The sequence below is a fragment of the Saccostrea echinata genome, unplaced genomic scaffold, assembly GCF_033153115.1.
Source record: "Saccostrea echinata isolate AGI-Se365-2 ecotype Australia unplaced genomic scaffold, CSIRO_AGI_Sech_v1 ptg000037l, whole genome shotgun sequence".
NCBI classification, from domain to species: domain Eukaryota; kingdom Metazoa; phylum Mollusca; class Bivalvia; order Ostreida; family Ostreidae; genus Saccostrea; species Saccostrea echinata.
In genome coordinates, this window is record NW_026889786.1 from 762,870 (window position 1) to 775,855 (window position 12,986).

At 34.5% G+C, this 12,986-nt stretch overlaps 1 protein-coding gene across 1 annotated transcript; it reads right to left on the reverse strand.

Moving 5' to 3' along the window:
- Positions 1–380: 380 nt before the first annotated feature.
- LOC133200133 (bifunctional arginine demethylase and lysyl-hydroxylase JMJD6-like) lies at positions 381–10,589 on the reverse strand. Its single transcript, XM_061335885.1, has 4 exons — positions 9,713–10,589; positions 5,865–6,000; positions 2,028–2,157; positions 381–487 (listed from the first exon to the last, which is right to left on the reverse strand). Exons 1-4 carry the CDS (start codon positions 10,417–10,419, stop codon positions 402–404), a joined length of 1,059 nt encoding a protein of 352 aa, XP_061191869.1. The 5' UTR covers positions 10,420–10,589; the 3' UTR covers positions 381–401.
- Between the last annotated feature and the right edge of the window lie 2,397 nt (positions 10,590–12,986).

The window sequence follows — 12,986 nt, forward strand, 5'->3', positions numbered from 1 at the left end:
TGTGGATTTAATAGTATATTAGATTTCTTTTGGAAAAAAAAATCATAATAGTGACCAGAGGGATAATGAACAAGAGCGATTTTTTCCTATGTGGATAAGAAAAAAAAACATTGCAAAAAGTCCAAGGACCTGAAATCAAGGGCATGTATACGCAGTGTAGATTTGTTTTAATTGTTAAAATAGCCCTCAATTTTTTTATATCAATTGGTTTATTTGTCCAGGCCTCATAAAATTTTACCCCAAAGGTTTTAATCTTTGCTAGCATAAGGCATTCCAACATAAATAATGCAGGATCCCGAACATAGTGAGTCTTAAGACCAAAACACGATACCCATTTACATTTGAGGAACTTCGGGAAATGTACAAAAAAAAGAATAGGCTTTTTGAATATTATGTTTTATTCAGTCATACTCCGATCCAATGGTGATGCTGATTTCTCCGGGATGGATGTAAGTGGCGTGGTACCACTGGTTTGTATCCAGCACGACTGCAAAGAAAAAGAGTACACTTTATAAACATGTTTGATCAAACAAGGATACATTCAGAACTCGGAAGAGTAAAAATAAACGTCTCGAAACGTATAAGCTTCGGTTTGGCAGAAACTTGTTTGAAATACATGTACATACGCAATTTACGATACAGTTACTGATTCAGTTAATGATTCATTTGGAGGTACAAATGCTACATATGTCGGCACTTGAAAAGCTCTCGAGATAAGATCCTTGACAAAGGACATAGGAAAGAGTGATAGAAAGGATTGTTGGTTTCTTTTCTAGTTTCGGGGGAAAAAACTTGTAATGTGGGAAAGGTTGGAGTGTCCAATAGTGTCGATTTCCGCTATTTACTGGTGTTACTCACCGAAGGTCGCTAATCTGACATAACATTAACATTTGATTACATGTATGCTTTTAAATGCATTTCAAACGTAAGCAAAATCATTATGTATATAGATATACCTATTATGTACTATTGTTTTATTTCTTTACCGGCTTGTAAACATGGACTATTATATCAGGCACAAAGTATTGTTTTTGAAAGGGGGAAGGCAAATTGCATGAAAAATCTTTGACAAGCAAAAAAAAAGGGGGGGGTCCCAACATTTTTTGACAAGAAATACATCAACCTGGGAGGATTTGACCATGCTATAAAAAAGTGAGGGGAGAGGGGGTACCAGCCATTCATTGAACATTTTGATACTAAATTAACAGTAAAACCTTGTGTTTGGGAAGCCCCCCCCCCCCCCCCAAAAAAACTGACCGATACTACCTGCCTGTATATTGCTGCATTTTTATGTACATGTACTGTACTGAGTAAATACCATCTAAACTGACAACAAAACAACTAAAATTTCTCTACAAACAATAAAATGATTCCTTTATTTAAAATGCGCGAATTAATGGTTGCAACAATTACAGAAAAAATGTGTAGCCCGCTTGTAACATGGGTTTATATATATATATATATATATATATATATATATATTCAATTTTTTTTTTTTTTTTTGCAATGACGGTTACTATCGATAATCCCGCATAAGGAACAAGAAATAAAAACGATTTTCACAAAAAAAAAAAAAAATAACCTTTACTTTCGCTATCAGCCTTACTTATTATATTGAGAGTTCCTTTTACTGAAATTAAACAAGTTACCCTTACTAACATAACATCTCTGAAATAACAATTACTTGTAGCTTCATTATCCTACAATTTATCGTATCTGCATAGTGTTTTACTGATACTTTGTGTTAACATGCAGATATATGTTGTCATGCAATCAAGTTGTTATACCCTTACTGAAAAACTACACTATATTGATATTTTGTAGACATTGTTCACTGATGTTTGACAGTTACTTATTTTAATACTTAGTGATGAAGTGCCTGACCGGCTTGTTACAGTTAAGACCTAATATCTCGTCATTGATCGCCACTTCCTGCCATGTTTTCACATTTACTTATTTTCCCTTACTTCTACTGAAAGTATAATGTGTTGGTCGCTTTACACCTCTTGACTGACACTGATACTTACTGATGTCGCCTTTACTGACTGTGACGTTTAGTTCAGTACACACGTCCTCACACTCGGGGGTTGGGATCAAAGTCCATGTTTTCTGTCCAGAAATCTGGGCCTGCCAGGATGGGCGCTGAACATAGTCTAACTGCAAATATGTATGAATTGAGACCAGTCAACTATATATATCATGGGTGTGAGGAAAGTGTTAGCCAGGGGAACACACTCTCCATTTATACAAGACAACCTTAATTGATACCTGCACAATATTGCAATAAGCGTAGGATCATTCCATGCCAGGACTTAATAATTCATGTAAATAAGTGAAGTGGATATTAAAGGTGTCTAATGGGGAAGAAATTGAATTTCTAGAGAGATGAAAAAAATCAGCAACCACTAGGAACACAACGTGTATTATTTTTGACATCCAATGTATAGAAACACGTGCATTTAACGCATTTAAGTGAGTCTAATCACGTAACATTTGTAAATTAGCAGACAAATTCGTGATTTCCGAATTCTAGATATAATCCACTGACTTCCTGTTGAAGTGTTTGATAGGACAGGCTCCATTAGCAATAAAGGAAGTAAAACCAATGTACTTCCTGGAAAGGCATGGCTGGAAATTATGGCAAGCGCCCTCATTGGAGGTGCTTAATTTTTTCCTTTATTGTAAATTGCACTTGTTAAGAATTATGTCGACTGATCCAAAAATGCACATGGTAAATTAGAAAGGGGTCAAACTTTTTTTTGCTTATTTTTGTCAGTTACAGGAATCTCGATATATGATGTATGGTGAGTGGTCGGGGAAAAGGTCACAGACTTGCAAGTTTTGCGACATTCACCGGCCTAATTTCAAATGTCAGTCTAAAATTTTTTTTTAATTACATGTATAAACACACTATAACTTCAAACAATTTCAAGTTCTCGCAAAAAGATCAGACAAATAACGCAATGATTATGAGCAAGTTTGAAGCGCATATTGCATAACCATGAGAGCTTACTGCTACTTATAAAGAGAGAAAACAGAGAAGTTGTCACGATGAAAAACACTTTAACATTTAAACAGCGCTAATGCTCCATTCCCGAAGAGATAAATCCGACAAGATGGAGATAATGGATGGGAAAGTCCATCTTACAATTTCCATTAACTCTTGTCCTTTCCTTCTTTTTCACATGGGGGATTTGTCTCTACAGCGATAAAGCATAAATGAAAATCCTGATATCAATGAAAATGAGTACTGTCTTTTCATACCAGGGCTATATATTTTCTTCAATACTTGCATACGCATGATAATTTAGAACTGTTTACTGTATATACAGGTAAATTTTCGCCCCGTTTTATTTTCACCCCTTCCGCCCTCTGCGTAAGTGAGCGAATCTAAAACGTGACGGATTCAAAGAATATAGCAGAATTTCTTACACAGAAGTGTGTCTGATCGAATTTAAAACGGGGCAAAATTGTTGGCAAGTGTAAAGTGGTGAAAATTACAAGGGGCGAATATAACCCTGTACAACAGTATTTCATAGTAATATGAAGAGTTCATGAAATGCGACAATTCACCTCTCTCCTATAGAAGGATGTTACAATGCTATCAATAATGATGTAGAATAAATGTTTTTAGGAATTAAAAGACAACTAGATTAAATGGTTTCTTTACTAAACACAATTTTTTTTTACGATTGAGCAATCCTCAATTTTATTTTATTTTTATACCTAGTATCAGCAGATGTACACACCTTGAAATAAAGATAAAGTCTTTAACATACATGTACGAGGGCTGTTCGGAAATTATTGAGCCATTTTGTATATTTTTCTTTCTAATGAACGTCTTTCGGTGAAAATTTGCACATACGTTTGACAAACATTAAGAATTCATAAAAGCAAGAAATATTTTACAAATATTAAATTTCTTCTCTTCAATGGTATATAAATGTGTCAATTGTAGGGGTACCCGGCGCAGTCACGAAATCAGATATTGAAAATATGTAACACCAATGTTCAACACCCCGGTGGACCCATAATAAGAGCGAAAATTATTCAATTTATGTATATAATTTTTTAATTTTATTTTGACTTCATGCTGTGCAAGTTTGTTAGAATACCGATCAGAAATACGGAGATCATTAAAAAAAATTAAGCGCGGTAAAGAAATTTGATAACGACGACAAAATGGATTTTGACCAAGGCGGAGCAGCGAGAGATCTAAAATTTTGTGTAGCGCTATGTAAAACTCCTTTCCAGACTGACCAACCTGCTAAAACAATAACAACGAGAAAAAACATGTCTAAGGGTTTGTTACATGTATTTCATTGGTATACATTTTTTTCTAACCTATAATTCAACCACAGTAAAATCAGAAGTCCCGGACGACCATCAATTTTTACCGTAACGGAATTAATAACGTTGACCCGCGTTGAATAAATTGGCACTGCATGATGCTAAGTCATCCTGTATAAATGACGCATGAAAAATTTACAATAGTGAAGCAACAGCACACATTTTTTAAAGAATCGTTTAAGAAAAGAGACAGTTTGATTTTTGTAGGGTATATAATTATGATAACAAAGAAAGAAGAGTAAACGCTTCCCGATCGTTTCACATGCAAAATCATCTCCGACTGACGTGACGTTAAGATGACGTAGCGATGCTGCTCCAGGTCGATAGACATATGCATGTTTATTATTTCACCGGAACTTATCTAATTATCCTTTAAATTAGAAATTTTGTATAATTGTTTTATTCGTTCTTTATAAAATGTTGACGAATTTTCCTGAAATTATCTCTGACCTTTATGGAGTTAAAGTAATTGTCTCAATAATTTTCGAACAGCCCTCGTATATATATCTCATTGAGGCACCACAAAAATTCTGGGTTGAGTGCTAATGGTGGCGCTGACGGACAATAGTATTTCCGATGTATAATGATTTAAATGATTTACACTAATAATTATTTAGAATGGGTTAAAATATCTGAGCCAAATTATCTATTTCGTATAGGTTAATATCCCCATTCCTTTAATATATATACATGTATACGCAACGTAGTTTTGAACTTTTTCTTATTCGCTGTATAATTTAAGAGGTTCAATAATTGAAGGACCTTTGTGCGATTTTATGATGCTTGGTAATGCTATACATCGCCTCTGAATCAAATTTTGAGGAAATACCAGCTAAAACTATAATTTTGTTGATTTCTCTTTAAAAATCACAAGGATTTTCAACATTTGATATCTGTTCAAAACTCCTGGTAATGTATGCTGATTTTTTGTCTAGGGACATCTAATGGAACTATGATTTTAAATTAAGAATATCTTGGAAGATTATCAGTGGGAAAGGTACATTGTAAAATACATGTAGATGTACGTTGCGTATGACCTTTAAGGAATGGATATTGGACTACTCCTTCATTTTATGTCTATAAAAGATTCAGACATATTTTTATTAGATAAATAATCACTTTAATAACTACATTCTTATATAGATTATAGTATGGCAAAAAAGTGTTGTGAAGTTTTTTAAATGACTTAGCACCGGTCTCGGTAGCTTAGATGCAGAGGGTACTGAGTTCGATTCCCAGCATCGCTAAACATTATATTATTAATTCTAACATTTTGTTACGTTCTAACAAGCTTTGCACCAATGAGAGGTACGAGAGGGTGAACTTGTATATGATATGAAAGATGTTTTCTCGCTGTTTCTTGTTTGCAATTTTTATTCCAAAAAATAATGGAGTATGCAGACAAAAGAGTGACGTCACAAGTAAATTTTAAAGATTTATTCACTTTACTTGGGATTTCGTGGAATTTGATTTGATACTATTCAAATTATAAAAAAAAAATCGTTCACACTCACATGGACAAATGCTCCAAGTCCGGGTCCGCCCATGAACATCCAGTCCACTGAACTGGATTCGGAGTCCGCCGGAAGGAAGTACGGTCGCTGGTAGTGCTGACGTAGTATGGCGGACACTTCGGAATGACAGTTACTCCTGGGGATGAAGAAAATGTGCCAACTTCATCAAAATCATTATATGGCCAAATTAAGTTTGAAGACGTACTCTTCGGGGGTTTCTTTAAATAATGTAAAAAGAATAATAAAAGATTGTATTAAAGCACAATGCCTATATCGTCTGGTGTTTTGAAATCCAACATTTTTTAAGGAGTCAAACAGTTTAGCCTATCAAAATCCGTGAAAGTTCTGATCGATCAAAAAAAAGGAATAATTTTTTACAATAGTGCTATTCAAAGTTTGGTAAACTAGTTAACTGCAAATCTTCCAGTATCTGATAATTTACAACTAAAAAAAAAGGTCACAGAAACATAAATGAAATTAAATGCTCTTGAAAATTGTTCAAAACCATGTTGCATGTCTTAAGATTGTTTACCTAACATATAGAACACCAAAGAATGAATTTAAAAAAGTAGATATAAATAAAAATTTGGCTCAAGTCAGCAAAATTTTTAGCCTGTTCTAATTGGAACATGGATTGAAACTTTTTTCCTTACTTGTACCATATGGCAGAACTCGATCATATCTGGACATATATAATTAACAGTATCTTTATGATTGTTTCGGAGGATATTGATATTGATAACATGATAGGTTTGTTTAGCAGTTTACAATCGACAAAACGTGCTGTCGTATTTATCATCCGGACCAGCAGCAACACATGTGGAGGCTTTGTATGTATTTATCAGGTATCGAGTGTCATTATAGGAGGATATAGGCTAAAACCTGTTACAGCAATTTGAGCAAAACTTAATTGTACATGTATGGACACATTTTCAAAGAGAACACAATAAGAGGCGCGTTAACCTGAAAGCTAGCTGTATTTTTTAAGATCTTCGAAGCAGCTATGAAAACAGTATTTTTCCCTTCTATATTTTCAAATCAAATTTTAGTCGGTGTCATTTTTAGCAAAATTGTTTCTCTAAGAGAATATGAAGCCTTGAATGATGCACCTGCTGCACTGGTAGCTGTATGAAATATGAAGATAACGAACAGTAATCAAGCTCAAAATCCCATTAAAACAATACGTAATTAGGAGCATAGCAAACACGGACCTCTTAAAACATAAGAGGTGGAATCAGGTGCCATGGAGGAGTAAGCATCCCCTGTCGACCCGTCACTCCCGCCGTATGTTCCTTGTCATGATCGGGTAAACGGAAAAATCCATAGACAATTCAGTGAGAAAATAATGGTCTAACTATTTGTATAAAAAATGACAGTCAACATTCGACTTAATGATAGGTTATATTTGTTGACAAGGTCATTGTGTCGACCATAGAATTTGCGAAATGTTGACTTTCAACGAGACTGTTTATATCCTTGATTCATTAACTTATTTGTCAATAGCTTGCCTCTTTCAAAAATTGTTCGCACGTGGAGCATGCTCTTGAATATTGAATCAACTGGGAGACATAATCTCCATATGCAGGTGATGGTCTATTACTACATAGATAAATGCAGGTAATGGTATATGACTACATAAATAAAGGACATTGGCGATAGAAAAGTTGAAGTCATTACGTTTCTCATAAAGTTTTGTTAGGCTACCATAAGCGTCTTTTTCTAGTAAAATATGAAACAGATGTTTCGGACTCTGTGGTATCTTTAATTTCGAGTTCAAAGGGATACTAGTATATCGAATCAACGTATGAATGAAAATAAATATTGTTAATAAATAAAACGTCGTCAATATATCTAAATGTTGAATTGAAGGCCACAGCAAGAGGCTTCTTCTTTTCATGTAAAAGTTTTTGAATAAATTCTGCTTTATATGAATACTGAAATAGGTCTGCTTATAACGGGGCGAAATAAGTACCCATGGGAATTCGACAAATTGTTGGAAGACTTGATCTCCAAAAACCACATAGATACATGTATCGTCAATCAAAAATACAAGCATCTTTTTTAATGTCAGCTTCGGAGTAGTTGTGTGTAAAATCAGAATGTTTTTAACAAAATAATTTTCCAAATGACCAATGGCAAGGTATGTAAATTTACGGGTTCCATACAAAGATATGTTAGATATTACACATATCAACATAGATCTAGATATATATCAAATGCATTTACTTAGACATCGAACATTTTTGTTGAAAATATACCTTAAAATGAACCATTAACATAAAAAAATTCTTGCATGCCATTGGGTCTTGAAAATTGTACATACATTTCCTAGACAATATAGATTGTGAGCACAAGAGTCTATATTTTATAACACAAATATGCATGACGACATTTGTACTCAATCTGAATTAAAACAATAAAAAAAGTATATCTGCATTTTATCATCTGTCAAGGAAGCGATATTGGTAGCGGACTCACCAAGAAATTTACGGGTCTTAAGGTCAGAGGACATATTCCTCTAATATCTGTTTTGTATCTCTCCATAATATATAAAAAAAAGTATTAATAATTATCATCATCTTGTGATTTCTAATTTATCTTTAAACTGTCTTTAAAAAGAAGAACACCAAAAAGTATGATAATGACAATTCAAATGATTTCCAATAGCATTATATAGGAAACACCATCCTCTGGTATCTTGCACTAACGTCTAGTATTTTGTGAGTGAACTTGTTAAAGTAGCAATACTTTACTGACAAATTCTTGGCGAAATTTATATATTATCGCGGATTGTGTCATCTGACCTTAAGTTCAATTCTCTCTGGAAACATTTTGCAAAACAAAAAATCAAAAATATAATTAACAGTTTTTGGGATGTGCCATGAGACATTATATATTATTATCATAACGAGATCTTATACTCCCAGGATTGACGACGGTTTAATATTAAATTGAAGGACTCTAGAAACCCACACACCTCCATTGCCCAGTAATTCATACTCACGAGACAGCTAATTATTAGAGTTATCTTTCATCACCCACGATGTAGTGGAATGAACTATATACTGATTTTTACCACATTTTCGTCCATATCATATATTTTCAAATGCTAGCTTTTTTCCGGAGTGTCATTCTTTCCTTTCACAAAGTTCTGAACAAACGCACAAACATTATGAGAACACAGCCCCTTCATATCTGTAGGCCAAGTAAAAGGGGGAGGGGAAGGCAGTTCATAAGATTTCCTTATATTGCATTAAAACCCATGAGAGAGAGAGAGAGAGAGCATTTATATAGTTTCGGTTTCATAGTTGACATAAAATGAACGTACACTAGTATTTCTAGTACATGTACTTATGATAATGACTATATCAATACTTTCAGAAAATACTCTCTTTTTTTCCTTCCATTTCTACTAAACATTTTAAATATTGTTTTAAAATTCAACTTGGAAAAACATTTTAAAAAAAAAAAGATTTTAACATAATGACGAATAGTTCATTGGAGATTTAAGTAAAATCTCTAATTGGAGTCAGTGTTTAATTGTGTGCAATTAATTAATTCTGTCTTTTTTGCATATGAAAATTAATGTCTGGTGTGATATACGAACCCCAAAGGCATGTCTTGGATATTAATGGATGTTCATAAGTGTATTGCAGAAAAGTATTTTGACTCTCAACGCTTGGGGAAAATGTTTAACAAATTTTAATGCTAAATACAAAAAACCCATCGAAGTCATGATTTTCATTAAGATTTCCTCGGTTCAGGTAATACATTTAAATACCTAAAATTTACATTCAATATTGACAATATTAAAGTCCTTAAAAAAATTATAAAGCTTATTTACATACCATCCAATGTACCATGGTTTTTCTCCTGGTGTAAAATTAGCTCTCTCTGCAGACATGTTAAAAACTTCGCCCAAAGTCTCAAATTCTGTTTTATATGGAAAGAATTGACATTCTTCGTCAATAGTTGTTAACGCGCCTTTTGTTTTCGTGTATATATTTTTGAAGAAATCAAAACTAAAATTGGTCATAGCTGTCCAGTTTTGTGTTGCGTCTTTGATGAGAACAGGCACGGCGGTGTAAGCATATTTCTTCACAAAGTCCTCAGAGGAAATGTTTCTTTCCACTGGAAACTCTTTCAGATTTCTGCAACACTCACAATTTGTCAGGGGTCGGGCAATTTCAATTGTGAATCCCCCATTATCAACAATACAGCGAGATTCGGAAATTAATTCATGTAGCTCCTCGTCTAACCCAAAATATTTCATGGCAATTCCAGCACAGGTCATGACCCCTGCCGTTATAATAATAGATAAGGTCAAGGCCATTGTTATAGTTTTGGACCATGAGTTCTCCACTGGAGCCTGGACTTTCAAAGTTCCCCGTGATTTGAACACATGAGCTACCAGGTCCTGCCCAATGCCCCTCTCTCGGGCTTGGTCTCTTAATTCACACAGTCTCGAGTAAAACTTTTGTCGACATTCAGGCCCCTCGTTGTTATTTACATTCTTTTCATCGGATTCCACGCTCTTCTCTTTTCTGTTCTTCATCTTTCTCTGTCTTACCTGAAATGACTCCGATTGTCTTCCTATCAGCAAGTGCGCCTATACGTAAATGTCCTTAAATTTCTCTCAGTAAACCTTTAATGGTATACCGTTTCACTAATAAAACAATACGCCATAATGTTCGTCGGTAAACTTGAAGTCAATGTTTTACAGGGTATTTCAACATTCACTGCCATGTGTTTACAACTTCTGACAAGGAACTTAAAATTCTCTCAACCGTGTTTAACCCTTGACCCGGTATTACGAGAGTGTCACCAGCCGTTTATAAACGATAAGGATTTTATAAATTGTTGGAGCTTATTTATAGATAATGCAATATTTAGTCTTGCATGATAGACGGATCAATAATAAACAAACAGTCTGTATGTCAGGTATTTAAACACCCGAAACGTTTCAAGTCTGCACATGAAAAAAGTTGACTTCTCTCGTTTGTAAAGATATTTAATCACTGCCTGATTTTCAGTGTTGGGGGTGCATGAGTTAGACTTCACTGGGAGGGGCCTGTGAGACGGCTTGATCTTTTTGTCAGTGAATTCAGGGTAGAATGAAGAGGGGTGGAGTGGGGTGGAGTTTTGGGCTGCGTTCAAGATCGTAGCGGCTACATGTATACGTACTGCTAGATAGCGCAAAACAGTTGAACGAACTCCCATAGCGACAGCAAGCGTTAATTCGTATGCTTGCTGTTACGATCTTGAACGCAGCCCTACAGAACTCTTTATATTTTAGGGATAATTTTCCTTCTTGATTTTATATTGAGAACACAGGCACTTGGGGTATGGACCCCCCTTTTCCATTTTTTTTTCTTTTTAAATCTGGAGTAGAGTCACCTTTTCCCTATTTTTGTATTCTAATATGCACTATATATTATCAATAATGTAACTCTTTTGTCTCTATATGCTGTTTTTAAATATACTGTTTTCGACTGATACATAAAAAGCTCAGTCGAAAACGGCATATTAGAATACAAAAATAGGGAAAAGTTGACTCTACTCCAGATTTAAAAAGAAAAAAAATGGAAAAGGGGGGGGGTTCCATACCCCAAGTGCCTGTGATTGAGAATTGTTAATTTGCATTTCACGCTTGTAACGTAACAGGAAAGGAGCAGGTGTATAGCTGGACCGGGAATCGAACCCAGGACCCCTGCATCACTAACCATTTGCTCTACCTGAGATACCCTGGCCGTTATCCACGGCCCAAACAATTACAGTAGTTAATCATATTTATGGGGGGAAATTTTGGCACAAAATCTATTAGCAGACATTGCTTTTTGTTCTTTATTTTATTTTGAACAGAATAGTTTAAATTTGTTTCAATGGAGGCCCGGGTGTGAAGATCAATATGTTTTTTTTAGCTTTTTATTGGGGGGGAGGGGGGTATGACATAAATGAACATTTGTATTTACTTTGAACGATTCATGGTGGGCTCATTCCACCTCCATTCAGCTCTGAGCTGAAAAGAGACGTTTAGCCTTAAAATGTTCTCTTCAGTAGAGTATTAAATCTTATTACTTTAAATGACAGCTTGCTTTGTTTAAGGCGTACATGTATTTTCAAAGCATAGCATACACAACTTGTGAAAACCCTTACTTCATAATAATGAAAAATGATGCAAGTAAACAATTCATAATTATTTTCATTTTATTGTCTTGTAAAGAGGCCTGGTTATTAATTGCCTCCCCCTTCTTTCTCTCTCTCCACCGAATTATGCACTTAAAAATTCAGCGCAACCTTGGCCGTATTTATCATGGTGCAGTTGTTTACGCATGATGCATATAAGTGCAAAAATTCATTAATGCACGTCACAAAAAGTCAAATGTTGACATTTAAAAGTTTACCACGTATGTGAAAACTGGACACCTTTGATTATAAAGTCTATGTTTTAATAATTCAGACAAAATTAGTGTCAGATGACATAAGCATAATTCAATTCCATGGATGACAATTCGGATGGATAGCTCAAAAATTGGTGGGAGCAATGTTGCAAATGTATAAATTATAGTCCCCTAATTTTATCTGAAGTTGTATGAAAAGAATTACTCTCACCATCTGTATCCTTACATTAAGTTTTATGAAATTATCTTGAACAGTTTCGTTGAAGCTAAAGAAAATGCTAACTAAGGGATAATGAGGTCAAGGTCATAAGGAAGGTCATAAAATATTTACAAAGTTGAATTGCTCTCACCAATATACATCTTTAAATGTAGCGGAATTTTAGTCATTTGTAACAAGCTTTATCTTTTTCAATGAAATCAATGATATCATAGTCAAATAGTCAGTATCTTTGGAATAAGATTGATTTTCAAAAGTGTGCAACATCGTGGATCGTTATCTCGAACTCGATAGGATCGAGAAAAAACTTCGAGATTTCCGAGGCTTCGAGATATCGGGGGCAAACTACTTAAAGAATAAGTGGTTGGGACATCCAATTCACTTCGACATATTTATGGTATTCGAGATACCGAGGTTCGACTGTAACTAAATAAAAGAACAAGGTTCACTTCATGCATATAATGATGGCCCTGTAGATATACCGATTTATTGACTAACACTTTA

Bases quoted from the DNA above. Each gene is read 5' to 3' on its own strand.
- LOC133200133 (XM_061335885.1), bottom strand. From the start codon at position 10,419: ATGAAGAACAGAAAAGAGAAGAGCGTGGAATCCGATGAAAAGAATGTA. The intron at 6,001-9,712 runs GTATGTAAATAA...CTTCATCCCCAG, and splicing joins AAACCATGGTACATTGGATG to GAGTAACTGTCATTCCGAAG. The intron at 488-2,027 runs GTAAGTATCAGT...TTTTCTTTGCAG, and splicing joins AGTCAGTAAAGGCGACATCA to TCGTGCTGGATACAAACCAG.